Source organism: Bufo bufo, chromosome 5 (genome assembly GCF_905171765.1).
Source record: "Bufo bufo chromosome 5, aBufBuf1.1, whole genome shotgun sequence".
Classification (NCBI taxonomy): Eukaryota; Metazoa; Chordata; class Amphibia; order Anura; family Bufonidae; genus Bufo; species Bufo bufo.
In genome coordinates, this window is record NC_053393.1 from 558,852,352 (window position 1) to 558,877,076 (window position 24,725).

Below are 24,725 nucleotides of genomic sequence, written 5' to 3' on the forward strand. Positions count from 1 at the left end.
GTTAAACTGTGGATCGTTTCAAAGAAGGCAATGGGTGGCTCTGGCTTCTCCACTTGAGATAAGTATCTGTGCTCATCACAAATAGTCCACTGCCCCTTCACCTCTCCCCTTTTTCCGGAAAATGTACCTTATGCAACTCCTGGTGCTCAGAAGCAGTGTGTGCCCGGTTTGGGCAGTCATGTGGGTCCCAAGCAGCAGGTCGGAAAGATGACTCAGCGGCAGGACTTGCAGTCCCCAATCCACCAGCTAAGTCCTTCTACTCATTCACCTGGCACCAGAGGAAAAGGTTAGCTGAATTAGGAGAGCACTGGACCTATAGGCATCTCAGCGCTGTACGGCCACTTCTGGCTCCTGGGTCCAGAAAGTAATTTAGACTGAGGTTTTGGGTGGGCGGTAGGCCGTACATTGGCAGATGGTTAATACAACCCAGTTTAAATATGAATTGGGTCCTCTACGGCCATGAAAATTTTCTGGCATGCGAAAGAGTCCCGAAATAGAGCTCTGGCCAATGGATGAGGAAAGAATGACTTGTACAGGCAGGAGATCTCCTCTAACGTCTGGCAGTTAGCTGTGGGCCTTGTGGTTGGAATAACCAGTGCAGGTGCAATGGTGCGGTCACGGCGGGAAGTGAGGGAAACCCCCCACCATGCGGTGTCAAAGGGTAAAGGGGATCAGCCTGGCCAAAAAGGAGTGATAAGGGAGCAGGTCACCTCCTACCGCGTCCCTAATCCTCTCCCAGACTCCTCACTGTATGAGCGGACCCCGATGGTGGGACGGCTCATACTCTGGTTTCCTAGAAACCCTAAGTCGCCCTGGTAATCCCTCACTAAGGAGCAGGGGAGAGACGACCTGTTTATCCTCAACACGGAAGAACAGGAGTCTCTATCTGAGGCCAGGCTCCAAGGAGAGGGGAACACACACAGCATATGAAGATGGCAGGTAAGTGAAACCAGTAACACACTTACCTGCCACAGACACACTGACTGGAACCCGTGCACAAGTGCTAGTGTCCACACCAACATTAAAGGACACAGCACAGACCACGAACCACACAGGAACCCAGGACACCATAGCTGCAATAAATGTGAGACAGGGGAATGTCATAAAAATATACTGGAAACCAAACCCCACCAGACATGTAACACCAAAAATAGACATACAACACCCTGATCAAAACCCACTCCATACACAAAGGGACAGGAAGGGAAGGAGACACCGTGATAACATAGAACATCGATGACCACAAGGGTGGTCCTCACTGGACAGATGGTGAAGCCAGACAAGGAGCTTAACTCCGCACACACCAAGGCTGGAGTACAACTCAGATACAGGCCTCCAGCAGAGACTAAAAAGCCCAAGCAGCCGCACACACATAAACCAGTGTTCACAGAACACTAGGAAGGGAGTTAACCCTTCCAACACCAGACAAGGGAAGGAAGCCACTTAAAGCGGAAGTGCACACACAAGCATAGAAAGCTACACATTGCCGCAAGCAACAACATGCGTGGCAACCATGTCACGGCAATCACCCAGAAGGCCGAGACACTGCCACCGCATGCACACACAGCAACATGTTGCCGCGGGCAACCGCAAGTGTAGCAACAGTGTCACAGTGCACACCATAGGCCGTGACAGGTGCCTCCGTTCTTAAAAAGAAAGACAGAGTTCAGTGGATGGGGTAATGTAAGAGGAAGCACCCGTACCATGTCAGTCACCAGTGAGAATGTGGGTGGCTGTAGTGGAGGTAGCAGCAGCACTGTCAGCACCAGCCGTCCGGCCTGTAGTAACAGGTCACAGCTCTCCCTCACCTCTGGTAGGTGGCCGCATGTTACAGCATAGAAAAAGGATGACTGTGGATGGGACTGCTTACTCATCATCTCAGTCACAGCAGGACGATGCTTGTCCATCATGTTCCATACTGTACTGCTGCTGCCGCTACTACTACCCCTACACAGCTGTGCATCTCCAGTCTTGTCCGTCAGGTCCCATACTGTGCTGCTGCTGCTGCTTCTACTCCCCCCACATGTCCTCTCTTGTCCATCATGTTCCATACTGTACTGCTGCTGCCGCTACTACTACCCCTACACAGCTGCGCATCTCCAGTCTTGTCCGTCAGGTCCCATACTGTGCAATTGCCACTTCTACTCCACCACATGTCCTCTCTTGTCCATCATGTTCCAAACTGTTGCTGCTTCCACTCTACACAACCAGACATCTACTGCCTTGTCCAGTAAAGAGATATCAGTCGGACATGGTTCCTCAGTAGGCCTCCATTAGGGCTTCAGAGTGGCTGCTCAGGCTGCTGCGTCAGCAAAGGCATTACCCCCTGCCTCGGGAGTTTGTACCTTGATGATCACTACCCCAATAGACTCTACAGTTTTAATGGGTTTATCTGCTGATTCCACAAAGTCTCTGCTCTTCTAGATAGGACCATAGTCTTCTGCCACCCCAAAGACCTACCTGCAGTGTGTGTATGTATTAGCTGTGAGAACTTGAGCCATTGTAAAGGGTGGGCCATTTATATGTATACACCTTAATAAAATGGGAATGGTTGGTGATATTAACTTCCTGTTTGTGGCACATTAGTATATGTGAGGGGGAAACTTTTCAAGATGGGTGGTGACCATGGTGGCCATTTTGAAGTCGGCCATTTTGAATCCAACTTTTGTTTTTTCAATAGGAAGAGGGTCATGTGACACATCAAACTTATTGGGAATTTCACAAGAAAAACAATTTATTCTTTAATGAGTTATTTACAAGTTTCTGACCACTTATAAAATGTGTTCAATGTGCTGCCCATTGTGTTGGATTGCCAATGCAACCCTCTTCTCCCACTCTTCACACACTGATAGCAACACCGCAGGAGAAATGCTAGCACAGGCTTCCAGTATCCGTAGTTTCAGGTGCTGCACATCTCGTATCTTCACAGCATAGACAATTGCCTTCAGATGACCCCAAAGATAAAAGTCTAAGGGGGTCAGATCGGGAGACCTTGGGGGCCATTCAACTGGCCCACGACGACCAATCCACTTTCCAGGCAACTGTTCATCTAGGAATGCTCGGACCTGACACCCATAATGTGGTGGTGCACCATCTTGCTGGAAAAACTCAGGGAACGTGCCAGCTTCAGTGCATAAAGAGGGAAACGCATCATCATGTAGCAATTTCGCATATCCAGTGGCCTTGAGGTTTCCATTGATGAAGAATGGCCCCACTATCTTTGTACCCCATATACCACACCATACCATCAATTTTTTTGTTCCAACAGTCTTGGTGGGATCTACCCAATGTGGGTTAGTGTCAGACCAATAGCGGGGGTTTTGTTTATTAACTTCTCCATTCACATAAAAGTTTGCCTCATCACTGAACAGAATCTTCTGCGTAAACTGAGGGTCCTGTTCCAATTTTTGTTTTGCACATTCTGCAAATTCAGTGCGCCGATCTGGGTCATCCTCGTTGAGATGCTGCAGTAGCTGGAGTTTGTAAGGGTGCCATTTGTGAGTAGCTAATATCCGCCGAAGGGATGTTCGACTAATGCCACTCTCCAGTGACATGCGGCGAGTGCTACGCTGTGGGCTCTTGCTGAATGAAGCTAGGACAGCCACTGATGTTTCTTCATTAGAGACAGATTTCATGCGTCCACATTTTGGCAAATCCAACACTGAACCAGTTTCACGAAACTTAGCAAGCAGTTTGCTAACTGTAGCATGGGAGATGGGTGGTCTCGTAGGGTGTCTTGCATTGAAATCTGCTGCAATGAACCGGTTACTGCGCTCACCAGACATCAACACAATTTCTATCCGCTCCTCACGTGTTAACGTCGGTGACATGTCAATGGCTGTAAACAAAGAGAAACTTGTAAATAACTCATGAAAGAATAAAGTTACGTTAAAACCAAGCACACCATTGTTTTTCCTGTGAAATTCCCAATAAGTTTGATGTGTCACATGACCCTCTTCCTATTGAAAAAACAAAATGGCCGACTTCAAAATGGCCGCCATGGTCACCACCCATCTTGAAAAGTTTCCCCCCTCACATATACTAATGTGCCACAAACAGGAAGTTAATATCACCAACCATTCCCATTTTATTAAGGTGTATCCATATAAATGGCCCACCCTGTATATGATGCAGTGAATACCTGTAGCTATGCTTTCTATGCTAAGCAGCAGGGTAGGGTAGTGACTGCCTACCCAATCCATGGACTTCCTTCATGGTGGTACCGGGATCCATCTACCAAAAATTCTAAGTTAGCGATTGGAGTTTCTCCAGCTCCTGCTTTAAAATTTTCAGCAATTCAATACAATAATGCTGATTATCTGGTCATCTAACCCAGACCTTGTCTGATGGTTCTTCCTGACGGCGTTGGCAGTGCCACCTCGTACTGTGTCCACCTGGCAGCAGAGATGTCTTTGGTTCTCATTTCCTCGAATACTTATGAAATTTGGATTGTCAGCGGCTGGTCCAGGACTATGTCAGTCGCCTTGTATTCCGGTGTGGCTGCTGCGGTTACATCTCTCACATGTGAAGGAGAAGCCCTAATTATTGTGTCTGGATGTTAGGAGTAGTAACCTAACGGTCGGAGGTTTTTCCATGGAGCTCGGTTATTACCTCTGGTCCACGTATTGTAGTCAGGTAAAGCTGAGGCTGGAGCTGAAAGTCTGTCCTGTCCGTGTCAGTAGACCTTGTTGTCCCCGTGAGGTCAGAGCCTTGTACTGAACCTGCAGCTAGAGGCACTGGGGGTCCATTCCCAGCAGGAGCCCACACGGCCCTTAGTGATATACTGTAGCGGGTACTGGTACTCTGCATATGGCCTCCCTTCTGTCTGGGGTCTCGGGGAGATACTGCAGAAGTTGTGTTGTAGGGTAATGTGGTCTTCACACCCCCAGAACCTGGGACATTTCTTCTGAGAAAGCGAATGGTGACATTGCTGCACCCTGAGGTCGGCTGCTCCAGCAATTAGTGACCAGTCTCCTCCAGGGGCAGGAAGAGAAAACCTCTGGCCACGTCAACCACTGGAGAAGAAGAAGAAGTTGGTGGCACTTGGTGAAGTAAGGTGTGGGGGTTCTGTACATCAAAGATCATCTTGTTCACCTCCCTAAGGTCATGGACCATGCTACACTGCTGCGGTTCCCCTGGGGTCAGAGAATAGTGGGGGGCTCCACGGTGACCTGCACCCCCTCATTACTCTGATTTCCCTGCACCGTGTCCCCTGTTACTGGTTCGGTGCTGGTGGCTCCTGGTTTACCTGTTACTGGTGCTGTCTGGTTTGGGCTTTATTGGCGATGGGGCGACCGACAGAAGGACAACATCAGCCTTAGGCCCCTTGGTTCGGGCAAATTATGGCTAATGAGCCCTCGTCAGCAATAACCGGCCATTGTAAATGTGCCCTCGACTACCGGATAACGGAGCACAACGCGCGGATTGTTTCTCATGACGCCGCAATCCTTCTTAGCGGCAGCAGATCCTGCTGTACAAAGAGCAAGAAATGGTTCTGTATGGAGACGAAGAGCAACATCACCGATCCCTGCTGCCCGTACTGTGGAGGAGATCGCTGCATGTAAAGGGGTCTCCTCCACTGACCAGCAGGCGGTTTCTGGCCGGCCGCCTCTCGGCATGTTTCCCGTGCTGCGGCCGCATCTCCCGCCCGTCCCCGTTATAATGAATGGGGCCGGGCCAGACTTCCAGAAGCAGACGTGTGCGAGCGTTAGTCCGGATCCGGCAGGATGTTCCCCCGCCAGAAACGGGCAAACCTAACACTAGGGTGAAAGAAGCGACCGGCGGGTGAGGACTATACCAATGAGGGGACCGGGGGGGACTGTACCATGTGATCAGCTCCTCCTGTATCACAGAACAGAGGATTAGATACACAGCTCAGCAGGGAGTATCACACAGGAGAGGATTAGATACACCGCTCAGCAGGGAGTATCACACAGGAGAGGATTAGATACACAGCTCAGCAGACTATCACACAGGATAGGATTAGATACACCGCTCAGCAGGCAGTATCACACAGGATAGGATTAGATACACAGCTCAGCAGACTGTATCACACAGGACAGGATTAGATACACAGCTCAGCAGACAGTATCACACAGGATAGGATTAGATACACGGCTCAGCAGACAGTATCACACAGGATAGGATTAGATACACAGCTCAGCAGACTGTATCACACAGGATAGGATTAGATACACAGCTCAGCAGACAGTATCACACAGGATAGGATTAGATACACAGCTCAGCAGACAGTATCACACAGGATAGGATTAGATACACAGCTCAGCAGACAGTATCACACAGGATAGGATTAGATACACGGCTCAGCAGACAGTATCACACAGGATAGGATTAGATACACAGCTCAGCAGACAGTATCACACGGGATAGGATTAGATACACAGCTCAGCAGACAGTATCACACGGGATAGGATTAGATACACAGCTCAGCAGACAGTATCACACAGGATAGGATTAGATACACAGCTCAGCAGACAGTATCACACAGGATAGGATTAGATACACGGCTCAGCAGACAGTATCACACAGGATAGGATTAGATACACAGCTCAGCAGACAGTATCACACGGGATAGGATTAGATACACAGCTCAGCAGACAGTATCACACGGGATAGGATTAGATACACAGCTCAGCAGACAGTATCACACGGGATAGGATTAGATACACAGCTCAGCAGACAGTATCACACGGGATAGGATTAGATACACAGCTCAGCAGACAGTATCACACAGGATAGGATTAGATACACAGCTCAGCAGACAGTATCACACAGGATAGGATTAGATACACAGCTCAGCAGACAGTATCACACAGGATAGGATTAGATACACAGCTCAGCAGACAGTATCACACAGGATAGGATTAGATACACAGCTCAGCAGACAGTATCACACAGGATAGGATTAGATACACAGCTCAGCAGACTGTATCACACAGGATAGGATTAGATACACAGCTCAGCAGACAGTATCACACAGGATAGGATTAGATACACAGCTCAGCAGACAGTATCACACAGGATAGGATTAGATACACGGCTCAGCAGACAGTATCACACAGGATAGGATTAGATACACGGCTCAGCAGACAGTATCACACAGGATAGGATTAGATACACGGCTCAGCAGACAGTATCACACAGGATAGGATTAGATACACAGCTCAGCAGACAGTATCACACAGGATAGGATTAGATACACGGCTCAGCAGACAGTATCACACAGGATAGGATTAGATACACGGCTCAGCAGACAGTATCACACAGGATAGGATTAGATACACAGCTCAGCAGACAGTATCACACAGGATAGGATTAGATACACAGCTCAGCAGACAGTATCACACAGGAGAGGATTAGATACACAGCTCAGCAGACAGTATCACACAAGAGAAGCTGTGATCCAGGCTCAGCAGGCTGTATCTCACATGAGAGGCTTAGATACGGCTGTGCTGGCCGCTCCCAGTGTTTGGGGCTCTGGAGATGGTGAGGGAAGCGCCTGTGGCCCTCAGTGATGTGAGGAGAGGAGCAGGAGCCATGTCTGGGTGTACTAACATGGCCGCCGGAGGTGTAGGGGGCGGGGCTAGTGCTGACTGACCAGTGTGCCGGGCGGGGTCAGCCCTGTGACGTCACACCGCAAAGCATGCTGGGAGAGGAAAACTCCAGGAACCTGAGGGAAAGAGGAAGTTCTGCTGGAAACGTCCTGTAAAGAGGCTCTGATGTCCGGACAGCGGGAGGGAGAGCCCCGGCCTGAGGAGGAGCAGGTACCGGGGAGCCGGGGGCCGCAGTCAGTAGTGCAGTGTGTGATGTCTGTCTCAGCTGGTGCTTCAGTAGTGCAGTGTGTGATGTCTGTCACAGCTGGTGCTTCAGTAGTGCAGTGTGTGATGTCTGTGGCAGCTGGTGCTTCAGTAGTGCAGTGTGTGATGTCTGTGGCAGCTGATGCTTCAGTAGTGCAGTGTGTGATGTCTGTCACAGCTGATGCTTCAGTAGTGCAGTGTATGATGTCTGTCACAGCTGGTGCTTCAGTAGTGCAGTGTATTATGTCCGTCACAGGCTGCACTGACATACTGCGCATGCGCTGCTCTCCTGACATGGAGGAACTGCCCTGACGAGATCTTCCAGTCCTCAGTCCAGACAATAGAGAGAAGACCTCATCTCCTCTGATTTCTCCTAAATGTCCCTCATCATCTCCGGTCATTATAAGCATTTCTATGGGATTTCATGCGGATTCTACATTGACTCCTCTTCTTCCATTCAGGTTCCTGTGATATAGGATTGTCCGATGACATCATCAGTACCAGATAATGGATGGAGACGGGGACAAGATGGCGGAGAGGATGTTAGATCTTACCCTAGAGATACTCTTCCTGCTTACTGGAGAGGTGAGAGGTTCTGATGATGTCACATTACATCGTTATCTATGGTAATTACAGGGGATGTGACTGGAGAGGTGAGAGGTTCTGATGATGTCACATTACACCATTATCTATGGTAATTACAGGTGATGTGACTGGAGAGGTGAGAGGTTCTGATGATGTCACATTACATCATTATCTATGGTAATTACAGGGGATGTGACTGGAGAGGTGAGAGGTTCTGATGATGTCACATTACATCATTATCTATGGTAATTACAGGGGATGTGACTGGAGAGGTGAGAGGTTCTGATGATGTCACATTACACCATTATCTATGGTAATTACAGGGGATGTGACTGGAGAGGTGAGAGGTTCTGATGATGTCACATTACACCATTATCTATGGTAATTACAGGTGATGTGACTGGAGAGGTGAGAGGTTCTGATGATGTCACATTACATCATTATCTATGGTAATTACAGGGGATGTGACTGGAGAGGTGAGAGGTTCTGATGATGTCACATTACACCATTATCTATGGTAATTACAGGTGATGTGACTGGAGAGGTGAGAGGTTCTGATGATGTCACATTACATCATTATCTATGGTAATTACAGGGGATGTGACTGGAGAGGTGAGAGGTTCTGATGATGTCACATTACATCATTATCTATGGTAATTACAGGGGATGTGACTGGAGAGGTGAGAGGTTCTGATGATGTCACATTACACCATTATCTATGGTAATTACAGGTGGACATGGCTGTAGAAGTGATGGACTCTGGAATGTACAAGGTGACATTTATTATTATGTCTTCCATGAACAGGATTACTCCACGGTGAAGAAGACGTCTAGTAATCTGATACATGAGAAGAACAATGAGAAGATCCTAGAAGTCGTCCACAAGATGATGGAGCTGCTGACTGGAGAGGTGACACCGCCGGGAATGCGGGGACATTATACAGTCACAGCACTGGAGGGGTCTGGGTGATGACGGTGTCATTGTGTTGTCAGGTTCCTCTAAGGTGTCAGGATGTCGCTGTCTATTTCTCCATGGAGGAGTGGGAGTATTTAGAAGGACACAAGGGTCTGTACAAGGAGGTCAAGATGGAGGAGGACCAGCCCCTCACATCTCCAGGTAACGGACAGGACTAAATACAAATGTCCTGGAATTCTCTGTCTGTAAAGTCTGAGTCCAGTCTCTGTGTCTCCTGCAGAGAGATCCAGTCAGAGGACAACACCAGAGAGATGTCCGCGTCCTCTCCTTCCACAGGATGGTCAGGTAATGGAGATGTCTCCTCCTCTGTAGGAGGACGCCTTGTTTTATCCAGTAGTATTCTAGGTTTATACTGGTTTATACTGGTGTAATGAGCTGGAGATGGCGGGATTACAGCCGACCACAGACGCTCCATGTTCTCTGCCTCTTCCTACAAGTCTCTGGCTATGGAGACCACTGGTGGGAATAAGGAGCCGATAGGTTTAGGTCCCCGAGAGGAACGAGTCCGGATGCATCTGGTAGAAGCCGATCTCCTCCACGGAAACCACCTGCAGCATGTCCGGCCGTGCTGAGGATGCATGTGTACAAGGTTATTGGCTGTGAGCCGCCATCTAATATCTAGGTCCATCCTCTGGGAGACCTGCAGCCATTAGTCTCAGACGACGACTGTTGTCGGGTCATTTGTGGTTGTCATGATAATTAAAGGGGTTATTACATAAAAAGTATCACAGTGCAGTGAATGGGGCATTTCTGATGAGGTTTTATTACTATGTACATGCAGTAATAATATTGGTAGTATTTTTATGTACAGTACATTTTCCTTCTGGTAGCGCCCCCTGCTGTTTCTTCTGTGACTAGGTTTCCGGTCCACCTTCTCCTGCATTCAGGGATGGACACATGCTCAGTATCTTCTCTGCTCCCTCCTCCTGTCAGTGCCGGTGCAGTCATCTCGTGGAGAAGCAGTGCAGACTCCTTTCATTCATCCCTACTTGTATATTCATGGAGGTATATAGCTGTATCTCTACACGGGGGAGGGGAGAGGGGCTTAGGAAGAGCTTGCTGCAGCGCACTCCTGGGAGATGCAGGTGCTTGATGGTCACATGGGATGAGCTGTTGCCCACCCACAGAGAATGAAGAGACCAGAGCTGCAGAGGACGGAGTAAAGAAGCTAAAAAGGATGAATATTATGTTTCAAATGCTTTATTGAAAAGTAAAATACCATCGAGTAAAAGCATCTTGACATAGCAATGTGGTTTACATTTTAAACATACATAAAATGTAGAAGAATAAAACAATAAGAACAATATCAATCGTCAAATGGAGATCCAACAGCGATTATAGCTAGAAAATAAGGATCAAGTCAAAAGCGTTTGACATACGAACACACATATAGCCAAAAAGGATGAATATTATACTGGAGAGCAGCGGTTTCTGTATTTCTGCACTTCAAGTGTTGTATGCACTACTCCAGATAACTGTTTCCAGGACGTTCTCCATGAAAGCACCATATGTAGGTCGTCCTTCTGGTCTTCTGTAGGGACTAGAACACAGAGAAGTCAATAGGCCGCTCCAGCCTCCAGTGCTCTTCCTGTCTCTACAGAGGACAGGTGCAGAGAGGATTCCTGAGTGGAATTTTCCTGTTCTATCAAATTGTAGGATCTTTGTTAGGGTTGTATGGGGGTTTCCTCTCCTTCCAGCCCATGTCTAGACTGGCAAGTACCTTCCATAGTAGGGGTCCCCTAGCCCATCCCAGACCCTTTCTAGACCTTCTCAAATCATCTATATGGTGTGGTCATGTCCTGCTGAAGGGACCCTTCCCATCAGGTTTGATGTCGGGGATGTTGCTTCCCTATTTGAGCTCTGGCTTTGTCATCAGAAGGTCCTGGCAGGCAGCGTAGAGCATCTGAAGGCTTGAGTCTCCGGGTTCAGGACTCGTATCCGTCCAAGAGACTCTCCTGGAGGAAAAGGAGAGGAGCTTTATGAGAACATGAGTGGTAAGAGCCCATCTGTATCTGGATACAAGATGAGATACGGCCTCTAGCCCAGATACAATATGGATGAGATACGGCCTCTAGTCTGGATACAATATGGATGAGATACGGCCTCTAGTCTGGATACAATATGGATGAGATACGGCCTCTAGCCCGGATACAATATGGATGAGATACGGCCTCTAGCCCGGATACAATATGGATGAGATACGGCCTCTAGCCCGGATACAATATGGATGAGATACGGGTGGGCAAGGAGACATACAGGTGAAACCCGAAAAATTTGAATATCGTGCAAAAGTTCATTTATTTCAGTAATGCAACTTAAAATTTGAATATTGTGAAAAGGTTGAATATTCTCGGCTCAAAGTGTCCCCCTCTAGTCAGCTAATTAATCCATACCCCCTGAGCAAAGGGGACCTGAGATTGTGACTTTGGGGTTCCATAAAGCTGTAAGCCATAATCATCCAAATTATAACAAAGGCTTGAAATATCTCGCTTTGCCTGTAATGAGTCTATCTCCTATATTAGTTTCACCTTGTTACATTACTGAAATAAATGAACTTTACCTATGAATTCCTATACCACCTCACCTGGGTTTGGAGCCTGATAGTCACGCATAGTGATATACAGATTTATTTCCGTTTTAACCTGAGATTAATAAACGATTTATTATTTTCTTTTAAATACGTTCTTCAGGCAGTAATTAACATATATTCAGTGAACGTACACATCATTATTTATTCGTGTGAGATAGTTTATATCCTATAGACTCGAAGAAGAAATAGTTGGGATACTCTGTGGGCCTCACTGAGCGCTACTTCCGGGAATTTCTCTAATACTGCCTCCCAGTCCTCCTCCATCAAATCTGGGATGTCTCTTCACCATTTACCATAAAGAGTCAGTGGGGCTTGCTTCCACTTTGAGTCCATAAGACTCCAGTAATGAAGTGAAATGACACCACTAGTGGTGCCGTGCGTTGTACTAAGATCTATAATGGCGTGTTTTGCAGCTGGTACGATCTTCTCCTGTCGTTCCTGAGAGTTAATGGCATGTCTAAGTTATAAATACACATAGAAAAGAGTTTTCGGGATCGCAAACTCTCGTTGAAATTGACTAAATTCTTTAAGCGTACCATCTTGGAACAGTTGGTGCACATTATTAAGACCGTACTGCAGACACCTTATTCAATTCTCCATATATTAGATTTGCATCTGAGCTGCCAAATAATACATCTCAGGGTCCTGGACTTTAAGTCCTCCCTGAGTCTTTGGCCTAGTTAGTGTAGAAAGTTTAATGCGAGGAATTCCCTTTTTCCATATGAGATGTCTGAAGATCGCATTTACAGTACGTAAAAAAATTAGCGGTATCCAGGACGGGGCGCTGTGAAGCAAATACAGGAGTTGCGGCATAAGCGTCATCTTAATCAAATTAGTGCGCCCTACTAATGTAAGAGGAAGGCGGATCCAAGCGTGGACCTTGTTCCTAAACCTATCCAGCAGCGGGGTCAAGTTCAGGTCCTGAAATTCTCTACTATCAGCCGTAACCTGAATCCCTAAGTATTTGAAGGATGTAACTATTTGCAAATCCGTCACAGCAGATTCGTCCACCCCTCCTGACCGAGATAAAGGCATTAGAGTTGTTGCGATACCAAATTTTTGATTCGGTTTCGATACCATGAAAAAGTATTGCGATACTCGATACCATTCGATACCACGCGAAAAAAATAAACAAAAAAAGCCACGTGCATTCCTCATTTTTAAAAATGGCGAATCGCGCAGTTTTTATTTTATTTTTTCTGTTCCGGCATTCACCACCTAGATTTTTTTTTTATATTTTAATAGTTTGGACTTTTCTGACGTGGCGATGTAATATGTTTATTTATATATTTTATATGTGAAATTGGGAAAAGGGGGATGATTTATACTTCATATTTTAGTGTTTTTTTTTTTTTTTTCACTTTTTATTTAATAACTATTTCCCCCCTTAGGGGCTAGAACCTGGGATCTTTCATCCCTTTTCCTATTCACCCTGATAGATCTCTATCAGGGTGAATAGGACTCCACACTGTCCCTGCTGCTCTGTGCTTTGTGCACACAGCATCAGGGATGTTACCATGGCAACCAGGGCTTCTGTAGCGTCCTGGCTGCCATGGTAACCGATCGGAGCCCCAGGCTTACACAGCTGGGGCTCCGATCAGAAGCTGCCACTGCACCACCAATGAGGGGGAGTGGAGAGGTCCCTGTGGCCACTGCCACCAATGATTTTAATACTGGAGGGTTGAGAGGGGCCGGCGCACTGTGCCACCAATGATTTTAATGGGATGGGGGGATTGAGGGGGGGGGCACACTGCACCACCAATGATTTTACCCCTTTATACAGGAGGCGGGTACTAGCAGATCACTGCCGCTGATCGCAGCTCCCTGTCAGGGGCAGGGTGCCGGCAATGCGATTCTGCTGCCGGCACCCGCCTCCTGTATGTGTTAAAGACTGACTACTGTATATGAGTCCAGACTTTCACTATTAGGCCACACAGAGCGGCGCCCAGCGATGTCTCAGCACTCACCATTAGTCCTGGGCGCCGCTCCGTTCGCCCGCAGTGCCCCATTACTGTCTCCTCTCCTGCTCCACATGCTGCTGAGCTGATTACTATCGGAGCGATGGGAGGAGACATCAGCTTCACTAGTGGGCGTTCCTTCTCCCTGGCTGTAGCGCTGTCCAATCGCAGCGCAGGGAAAAGGAACGCCCACTAGTGAAGCTGATGTCTCCTCCCATCGCTCCGATAGTAATCCTATCATTGGTGGCGCAGTGCGCCCGCCCCTCCTCCGCCCCTCTCTTCTCATTGCCGCCCCTCCTCCACCCCCTCTCTTCTCATTGCCGCCCCTCCTCCGCCCCTCTCTTCTCATTGGTGGCAGCGGCAGCAGCCCAGGGGGAGGGAGGACAGCTTCCTTCTCCCCGTGCTGCTGAGAGAGAACATGAGCGCGCCGATAGCAGCGCGCTCATGACCAGAGATACTAGACTGCGCAGCAGCGCAGCCCAGTATCGAAAAAACGGAAATCCCGGTATCGTATCGATACCGGGACAAAAGTATCGATTGGGTATCGAAATTTCGATACCCGCAACAACCCTAAAAGGCATTACTACCGACTTTGTCCAATTTAGGGTTAGACCAGACATCCTGCCGAAACTATTAATAATCGCCATTGCTGCTGGAAGAGAAGCACGCCATTGATCTAAAAACAATAGTAGGTCGTCCGCATATAGAGCAACCTTCTCCACCAGGGCCCCGTATCGTAATCCTTGTACACTTGTCCCTTTTCGTAGTGCCTCTGCAAGAGGTTCTATTGCTAGGGCAAACAGCAGGGGCGACAAAGGGCACCCCTGTCTGGTTCCCCTATGCAAGTCAAAGGGTTCTGACAGACACCCGTTCACCCTGACTCTGGCCTTGGGCCCAGTATACAGTATTCGCACCCATTTGATGAAATCAGGACCGAACCCCATCACTTGCAAAACCTTCCACAGATAGCGCCATTCCACGCTGTCGAATGCTTTAGCCGCATCCAAGGCGTGGACCTGGGCCGCCTGAATATTTTGGTAAAGTCTCCTAATATTGACTGCAGTGGACATGTTATGCACGAAGCCCGCTTGATCAGTGTGAAGGAGGTCCGTGATCACTGTATTTAGACGGTTCGCTAGGACTTTCGCTAGTATTTTGACATCTATCTGCAACACCGAAATGGGTCTATGGGATTCAGGTTCCAAAGTGTCTTTTCCCGGTTTCGGGGTGACTACTATGACCGCTTCAGTCATAGAGGTGGGCAACCTACCTTCTACATGAGCTTCTTTAAGCACTTCTAATAACTCTGGCAACAGTATTGGGCCAAACTGTTTATACACTGCTCAAAAAAATAAAGGGAACACTTAAACAACACAATGTAACTCCAAGTCAATCACACTTCTGTGAAATCAAACTGTCCACTTAGGAAGCAACACTGAGTGACAATCAATTTCACATGCTGTTGTGCAAATGGGATAGACAACAGGTGGAAATTATAGGCAATTAGCAAGACACCCCCAATAAAGGAGTGGTTCTGCCGGTGGTGACCACAGATCACTTCTCAGTTCCTATGCTTCCTGGCTGATGTTTTGGTCACTTTTGAATGCTGGCGGTGCTTTCACTCTAGTGGTAGCATGAGACGGAGTCTACAACCCACACAAGTGGCTCAGGTAGTGCAGCTTATCCAGGATGGCACATCAATGCGAGCTGTGGCAAGAAGGTTTGCTGTGTCTGTCAGCGTAGTGTCCAGAGCATGGAGGCGCTACCAGGAGACAGGCCAGTACACCAGGAGACGTGGAGGAGGCCGTAGGAGGGCAACAACCCAGCAGCAGGACCGCTACCTCCGCCTTTGTGCAAGGAGGAACAGGAGGAGCACTGCCAGAGCCCTGCAAAATGACCTCCAGCAGGCCACAAATGTGCATGTGTCTGCTCAAACGGTCAGAAACAGACTCCATGAGGGTGATATGAGGGCCCGATGTCCACAGGTGGGGGTTGTGCTTACAGCCCAACACCGTGCAGGACGTTTGGCATTTTCCAGAGAACACCAATATTAACAAATTCGCCACTGGCGCCCTCTGCTCTTCACAGATGAAAGCAGGTTCACACTGAGCACATGTGACCAACATGACAGAGTCTTGAGACGCCGTGGAGAACGTTCTGCTGCCTGCAACATCCTCCAGCATGACCGGTTTGGCATTGGGTCAGTAATGGTGTGGGGTGGCATTTCTTTGGAGGGCCGCACAGCCCTCCATGTGCTCGCCAGAGGTAGCCTGACTGCCATTAGGTACCGAGATGAGATCCTCAGACCCCTTGTGAGACCATATGCTGGTGTGGTTGGCCCTGGGTTTCTCCTAATGCAAGACAATGCTAGACCTCATGTGGCTGGAGTGTGTCAGCAGTTCCTGCAAGACGAAGGCATTGATGCCATGGACTGGCCCGCCCGTTCCTCAGACCTGAATCCAATTGAGCACATCTGGGACATCATGTCTCGCTCTATCCACCAACGTCACGTTGCACCACAGACTGTCCAGGAGTTGGCAGATGCTTTAGTCCAGGTCTGGGAGGAGATCCCTCAGGGGACCGTCCGCCACCTCATCAGGAGCATGCACAGGCGTTGTAGGGAGGTCATACAGGCACGTGGAGGCCACACACACTACTGAGCCTCATTTTGACTTGTTTTAAGGACATTACATCAAAGTTGGATCAGCCTGTAGTGTGTTTTTCCACTTTAATTTTGAGGGTGACTCCAAATACAGACCTCCATGGGGTGAAAAATTTGATTTCCATTTTTAAATTTTTGTGTGATTTTGTTTTCAGCATATTCAACTATGTAAAGAACAAAGTATTTCAGAAGAATATTTAATTAATTCAGATCTAGGATGTGTTATTTTTGTGTTCCCTTTATTTTTTTGAGCAGTGTATATTTCTCCCGGAAGGCCATCCCTTCCAGGGGCTTTGTTATTGGGCATATCCCTTAGCGTCAGTTCTAATTCTTTAACTGTAATCGGTGCATCCATGAGATCTCTTTGCTCTTTGTAGGGTAGGGAGCTCCAGCCCGCTCAGGAACCCATCTAACTCACTATCTGACGCATCCATTTTAGAGAAGAATAAAAGGTATGCATAACCTCTAGGACTTGTTCTGTCTTATGACACAGCTCCCCCTTAGTATTACGCAAAGAAGCTATATAAGAGGATGTTTGCTGGGCCCTAGCTACCATGGCCAACATCCCGCCTGCCTTCTCCCCCTCCTCATAGTAGGATTGTTATTGGAAAAACCTCTCATTTAATCTGCTTTGAGCTTCCTCCCATTTTTGCCGGCGCTCAGCTGTGGCTCGTTCTTTGTAATTCACTTCCGTCAGCTCAACCTCTAAATGTAGTTGCTGCGTCCGAGCTCTTGTTTCGTTTTTCATTTTATATACCGGCGCTATCAGAATGCCTCTGAGGAAGGCCTTCATGGCATCCCAGACAACTAGTGTGTGTAAGTTATGTGCAAAGAACTCCTTCAGCTGTTCACCTATGTCCGTCACATCTGCTAGGACCTGCAACCAGTACGGGTTAAAGTGCCATAACCGGCCCCCACAAGAGTGGGGCGGTAAGAAGTCAACTATGGCTAACACTGGGGTGTGATCTGAAAGTTTCCTCGGCAGGTATTTTATGTCCCGGATAAAGTGACCCATCCTGTCATTCCAGATCTCGGAGTAACAGAAGTATTTTAGGACTGTGTGGTTCCGTAGTCTCAAAGTCTATTAAGGCCGCTTCTAGAAGGCGCCCGAATGGGGAGACTGCACCCGCAACAGCGGCACCTGTCCTATCTACCCTATCCAAGGCTGGTGTGGTCACATTATTAAAATCGCCTAACATTATCACAGGCACATCAGGCAAGTCTACATAGAAAGAGAGAACCTTCCGGATCGTGCGCGGCGAATAAGGAGGAGGGATATACACTCCTATTATGACACAGGGGCGGTGGTAAAGTTTACCATACAGACAGAGAAAACGTCCAACCTCATCTAATTTTTGTCGGAGGCATTCAAACGCCACATTTTTATGGATAAGAATACTGACACCTCTCGCATAGGAGGAGTAAGTCGCATGGAAGCAGTATCTAGCCCAATGAGGTGTGAGTAGATTAAGCTGTTCTTTAAGCAGGTGCGTCTCCTGCAAGCAGCAAATGGACGATCCGTGGGACCTAATGCAATCAAGTTCTGCACGTCTCTTAGTCGCATCCTTGATACCTCTTAAAATCGCGTTAGCCATAGCAGTTGTATGATATTAGTCAGCAAGATACAATTGAGACCCCGAACATGGCGACTAAGGATGCCCACATGATGGACCCCACCTGGACACCGCAAACCCTGACTGCTCGTAATCGCAGTCTAGCAACTAATTTCCCCCCCCTCCCCCCCAACGAACCAGGAACATTAACAATGTGCGTACCAACTTCTCCGGCAGGTTCCCGCTTGGACACAATAGTCCGTACCACGGGGTCGGCAAGGAGCGGCGAGTTAAATCCGACAAAGTGAAAAGTAACGCAGTAAGTAACAACTATAGAACTCTTAATAAAGGTAGATTTCTACCCTCAGAGATAACGGTATAGGAGGCTCACTTACAGACAATTTAAGCTCTTCTGGAACTCTCGGCTATAGATCATGAAAGCTCATCACTAGATCCCTATTGACAACTGCTGCCCAAATAAAAAGGAAATGTATAGACCGCTCACAAAGTAACATAGCAGGATCCATACAAATTGAAAAAGAGATGAACACACAGGCATAAGAGGAGTGAACCCCCTGCACTTTAAATAATTACGTTACGTGCGCACTATCGCAGGCAACAGTCACGAATCATCCCGTCTTCCATCTTCTCGCAGCTGCTGTTCGTGCCTGTCCAACCATTTAATGGCTTCTTTTAGAATCCTCAAAAAACATAGTGGATCCCATCGCTGCCACACAAAGTTTTGCAGGGAAGACCATTGAATAGCTGACGTTGAGGGTCCTCAGTCGCCTTTTTACATCAAGGAACTTCGCTCTCCGTTTCTGGACTTCAATGGAATAATCAGGGAACAGGGACAATCTGTGGCCATTAATAGATATGTCAGGCAGCTCTCTGGTCCTCCGGAGAATAATGTCCCTGTCTCTGTAATGGAGGATCTTCATAATCACCGTTCTAGGGGGTGCACCCTGTGGGCGCGTTCACCAACACACATAGGCGTCAGAGTGGTTGACCTGAACAAATTTTTCAGCCAGGATTCAAAGAACTCTGTGGGGTTAGTACCTTCTACTTTTTCCGGTACGCGCACTAGACGCACATTGTTTCGGCGTGACCGATTCTCGAAATCGTCCTGTTTAGCTGCTAGCATGTCCATACATCTGGTGCAATCAGCATCATCACGTTTAAGAGGATGGATAGACTCCTCCACTTCGCCCATACCATTTTGCATGTCGGTCGTGCGGTCCGCTAGTTTTCGCAGGTCGTGGCGGACGATGGTTACGTCTTCTTTAATGGCTCCCACTTGAACAGTAAGAGCATGCAATGATTTACCAAATTTGGTGATAGCATGCAGGACATCTTTACGTGTTGGTTCAGCCACTGTATTATCGGTGTCAGTGAGCTGTGCTGAGGGATCGCTGGCTTGTGCAGATACAGGGACGGCAGCGCCTCCTTCTGGCCGTGCAGCAGTTTCCCCTCCCCCCTCCTCCTCAGCAGCGTGATCGGCAGCAGCTCCCTGGGAGGACAGATGTCTTTCTCTTGCCCCTTTAGAGGTGAGTTGGGCAGCAGGTCGGGCAAACTTTCCCAGCTTGGCCGCAGTCTCCCTATGTAGTTCAGCTGGCGCCATCTTGGAGCTCTCGTTCGGCCGCTCTTTCCTCTCTCCTCTTAGTCATTTTTGCAGTTTTCGAGTCACGGGCGGCACCGGAGGGAGTAAGGTCGGCACTGGGCACACTTTGGGCACTTTTTGAAGAATGTCAGCAAGATCAGCCAGGATAATATGCCGAGTGCAGGCCGGAGCCGAGCAGACACACGTCCTGTTACATGCCCAGTTACGCCGCGCCCCCAAGGTCCTCTTTAAGTTACATTACTGAAATAAATGAACTTTGCACGATATTCAAATTTTTTTCGAGTTTCACCTGACGATGTTCGGTATCCTAGGGTACATTTGCCCACAGATGTTACAGATGACCCTGTAGATCCTGCACACTCATAGGTTGCTGAAGCTCGCATTGCAGATGTCCCCATAAATGCTTTATAGGTAATAAAACAGGAGGAGACCTTCCTGGGGAAGCCTCGCTGTGCGCAGGCAAACATATCCAGCTGAAAAGTGCTGAGAAGAATACATGTGGCGGCAGGATGTCCTGCACATATCGCTGAGCTGTTAGTGCCCCTCGGACCACTACTAGGGGTCACCGACTGTCGTATGCGATGGCTCCCACCATCATCACACCAGCAGTTAGGGCAGTATGTCGCTGCATAGCAAAGGATTGAAGCGCTCACCAGGAGACCTCCATACTGGAACCCAAAGAGGACCTAGAATTGTCACTAAGGACAATACAGTTCCAATCAGGACATCCCTGCAAACGAAGATTACAGTATCTGACTGTCAATGACAGGACACATAATGGACGCCATGATGTCAGATTTCCTTCTGCTGAATGTCTGGAAAAGGTCTGGGCAGACACAGGGGTGTAATTAAGGGGCCACCCGTGTCTAGGTGGTGGACAACAAAACTATGGGAGCTGCTCATTCTTGTTGGTAGATCACACGATCCTCTCTACTGGTAGTCTGTCTGGGCTGTCCGGAGCTTGGTAACTCTACCTGCACTAACATAACCACTGCGCCCAACATTTCCTAAAGGTCAGAACAGCCTAGATCAGTGGTGGCGAACCTATGGTGCTGGTGCCAGGGGCGGCACTCAGAGCCCTCTCTGTGGGCACCCTCTGCCCAGTGACTTTTCAAACACCTGGTAGTAGAGATCCTGGCCTTCCTCAGAGAAAGAGATCTCATCATCAGTTCCATAGTTTGGACAATTTTCTTTTAATTTGAAAGAGAGTTAATAGGGTGGCTCACCCCCCCTATAACTATGAATAGGTGCTTAAACCTGAGATTGAATCACCCAATTCAATACATATACACTGAACAAATAATATATATATAATAATAATAATAAAATGCAACACTAAAATATATAAAACACTAAAACACAATATAAAACTTATTTATAATGTAATTTGAGACTGGCACTCCCACGTCAGAGTTAAATGTCAATCATAGCAGTAATATCTGGATTATTCACAATATTTATTATATCACATAAAATAAAAACATATAATAAAACCAATCACAATGGAAGGCTTAATAGTTGCTGCAGCAAATATATACGGTGTTAAAAGAAATAAGAATATATAAAAAGTCCAATAAAAAATATATCCAAAAAAAGGGAAACCAAAAATCCCTGGATAGGGAATAAAGGAAACAGTTCTGAACGGAGCCATCAAAGCTGTAATGCGGTATTCCCAATCTGTACACTCCTTATATCAGATCTGCAGAGCAGCGCCGCGGGCGAGCGTTATTACAGACTGGACATCTAATACAATCAGGAGTTAACCCTTGAGAGATTTGACCCAGACTCTCTTCTCCCCCAACCACATGCTTATCTGGTATCGCTCCATGTGGTGTCATTGGTAATGAGTAAATACATATTTAGTTGCATCCATCCTGGTGTAGTATTTCAGCAAACACTGGAGGGAGATGGTGAGAGGGGCCTTGTAACCTCTCTGTGTTCCTGTCCCTGCAGAAGACTAGAAGGGCAATCTCCATGTGGTGCTGTTATGTCGGACTCCAGAGAAACCAGTCGCTGGTAGAATTCCTACTTCTCAATTTGTGGGATAATCCCTTTAAAGAGGTTATCCAGCCTAATTTATTTAACAGACCCCTTCAGAGTTGCTGGGTTCATACTTACCTGATCCCTGCTGGTGGTTTCCAGCTCCATCGATACATGGGCACCTCTGCAGATCCCGGGTCTCTGAGAATCAACATCCAGTTGACAGGGCAGGGGAGCACCTGCCACCCATGCAGTACGTCACTCAGTCATGTGCCACATTGGTCACAGGTCACCGCTGCTGCCAGTCCTTGGCTGCAGCAGTTGCACCCAACCCCCCAAACTATCTCCACCCCCCCCCCCCCCCCTGTCATCAGTGTGTTGATTTCCACAGACCCAGCACCTGCAGAGTCGACAGTGGAGCAATGAAGCCAGAACACAGAGGCAGGGACCAAGTAAGTATGAACTCCACCGGGGGTCCGCCTCTCTGAAGGGGTCTATTACACAAGTTCAAAGTTGGATAACTCTTTTAATGATCTTTTGTAGGCATCTAAAACATTCCACTCAACTTGTCCAACTGTCCTGTAATTCACAATATTTGTTTCACACATTTTGAATCAGGATGAAGATCTGAACAATAATAATGCTACAGAGACAGATGTGAGGGGCGATGAGGAATACAAGGAGGAGATTCCTACAGACACAGATGTGAGGGGCGATGATGAATACAAGGAGGAGATTCCTACAGAGACAGATGTGAGGGGCGATGAGGAATACAAGGAGGAGATCCCCGCAGAGACAGATGTGAGGGGCGATGAGGAATACAAGGAGGAGATCCCCGCAGAGACAGATGTGAGGGGCGATGAGGAATACAAGGAGGAGATCCCTACAGAGACAGATGTGTGGGGCGATGAGGAATACAAGGAGGAGATTCCTACAGAGACAGATGTGAGGGGCGATGAGGAATACAAGGAGGAGATCCCTACAGATAAGAGTCCAGGTGAGTAGTGACCACTAAATGAAGCAGAGATGAGTCTGTAACCATAATGACCCTGAATTGGACTTCCCCTATAGCAGGCGCCTTCCCCAGGTCCGAACAGTGTCCTCCAGTACTCAGATACCCCCAGGACTTATATTAGGACCAAACTGTGTAATACAAAGCACAAATCACAGCACTAGCAGGTAAGAAGAAAGCCAGGAGATAGGAACTCATCAGTAGATGACTGCACCAAGATGGGGATGGTAATCAGACAATGGAACAGACGGATGATGGGGGTTATATGGTGAACGGATGACTGAACAGACAATAAGTGGCACTGACTGGATCTTTCCCTGAAACTTTCCCTAGATCTGTCCTTACATGCTGACCCTAATACCAGACATCACTGACCCTCACTGTCCTTTAAGACATTCCTATGAAAAATCCTAATCTCTAAGGGTCCATTCACACGTCCGTATGACTGTGTCTGCACCCGTTCCACAATTCTGCGGGACGGGTGCGGACCCATTCATTCTTTGTGGACGGAATGGATGCCGAGAGCACACTATGTGCTCAACGCATCCGCATTTCCGGAGAGCGTCCCCGAACTTCCGGTCCGCAGCTCCGGAAAAAAATAGAACATGTCCTATTCTTGTCCGCAGCTGCAGAATGTGTTCCTGCTGATCCTAGCCCATTACACTAAGGTGGTAACGACTCCCTCAGGTCTGCGCTGTGACTCTCCAGGCCTTGCTCAGTAATATCAGGGTGACAGGTCTCTTCCATGAATCTCCTGGACGTGTCCTGGTGTCCCTCTGTGCAGCATTTCACAGGCCTCATGTCACATACACTCTGGACTGCACTGGATTCTGGTGTCCAAATTACGAATGTACAAGGTGTCAACACATGTGTCGTCCATACAGGCCCCGGGTACCTTCTGGTTTCATCTGAAAAATTGAGAGAATTGGGCTGCCATACCTCTAATAGGGGGTAGGTTTCCTGGCCCTCCTGACACCTCTGTTGCATACAATGACATTGTTATAATGCTAGAGTCAATTATTCAATTTTTCAGTTGGCTTGCTTCTTCTTTCCTAAGGTTATTTCTGCCTTCAACAACTGGTGTATAGTCCGTTCAGGTTCTCACTTGAGTTGATCAAAATAGATTAAACTTGATGAACCTGTGTCCTCTCTTAAGGCAATGTAATTATGAGTTTCTCACACCGGTTCCTTTGCCATGGTTGACTTCTGAGATATAACACAAACTGGTCCCACATCACAGCATCAGTATTGGTTATGGACTTGGCCCCTTCTTATTCCTTCTGCTGTACCATTGCCATCAATTGTTGTATGCTGTTCATGGACTGGGGCAGCGTCTCCTCCTCCTTCTGACGCCGGGCAATGAGTATTCTGTTTGATCACGGATGCCCAACTTTCGGCCCTCCAACTGTGCAAAACTACAACTCCCAGCATGCCTGGACAGCCTACAGCTATTAGGGCATGCTGGAAGTTGTAGCTTTGCAACAGCTGGAGGGCTGCAGATTGAGCCTCCCTGTGTTAGATGATTGATCTCCAGGATGTGAGAAACCTGTGCATATGATTGCCTGACTCTTGCCTGTTGTAACAGGTCTGTTCTTGTATGACCCTTCTATGTACTTAGGGCCATTCTGTTTTTAGGTGTGGGGTCACATGACACAATTCGAGAGCCCCCTCTAGTCTCTCTTCTCAGTTATTAATTTTGATAGCTGCCTTTAATAATTTTCAAAAATAATTTAAAAAATGTTTTGTTCTTGGTAGATGACTGTACTGGGCGCTTGGAGAAACATCTCATATCTACATATTATAATGCAGATGATCCAGGTGTCATATCAGATACATATGAAGAGCGTGCCATTATCCCAGATGTACCCTCAGACCGTCACAGCAAAAATCTATCATCTCATCCTTTAAAACAGGTCAAATCTTCAAATTCATCACATATTCTTACCGAGAATGAAACTCACAGAAGAGGTT

General features: G+C 47.7%; 2 protein-coding genes across 13 annotated transcripts in view; one reads left to right on the top strand and one right to left on the bottom strand.

The window, feature by feature from the left end:
• LOC121000837 (gastrula zinc finger protein XlCGF26.1-like) overlaps window positions 1-24,725 on the bottom strand; it is an 800,859-nt gene that overhangs the window by 418,734 nt on the left and 357,400 nt on the right. The window lies entirely within an intron of this gene.
• Window positions 1-24,725, top strand: part of LOC121000846 (gastrula zinc finger protein XlCGF17.1-like) — a 137,752-nt gene that overhangs the window by 23,067 nt on the left and 89,960 nt on the right. For 2 of the 5 annotated variants that reach the window (XM_040431572.1, XM_040431573.1), the window contains exons 3-6: window positions 9,208-9,312; window positions 9,396-9,519; window positions 9,599-9,663; window positions 24,510-24,667. In XM_040431572.1, coding sequence (XP_040287506.1) covers window positions 9,208-9,312; window positions 9,396-9,519; window positions 9,599-9,663; window positions 24,510-24,662 — 447 coding nt within the window. In that variant the 3' untranslated portion in view covers window positions 24,663-24,667. Of the gene's footprint in view, window positions 1-7,677; window positions 7,785-8,278; window positions 8,403-9,207; window positions 9,313-9,395; window positions 9,520-9,598; window positions 9,664-24,509; window positions 24,678-24,725 lie in introns of those variants that run through there. The other 3 variants (XM_040431574.1, XM_040431570.1, XM_040431571.1) reach the window with 3 other exon arrangements.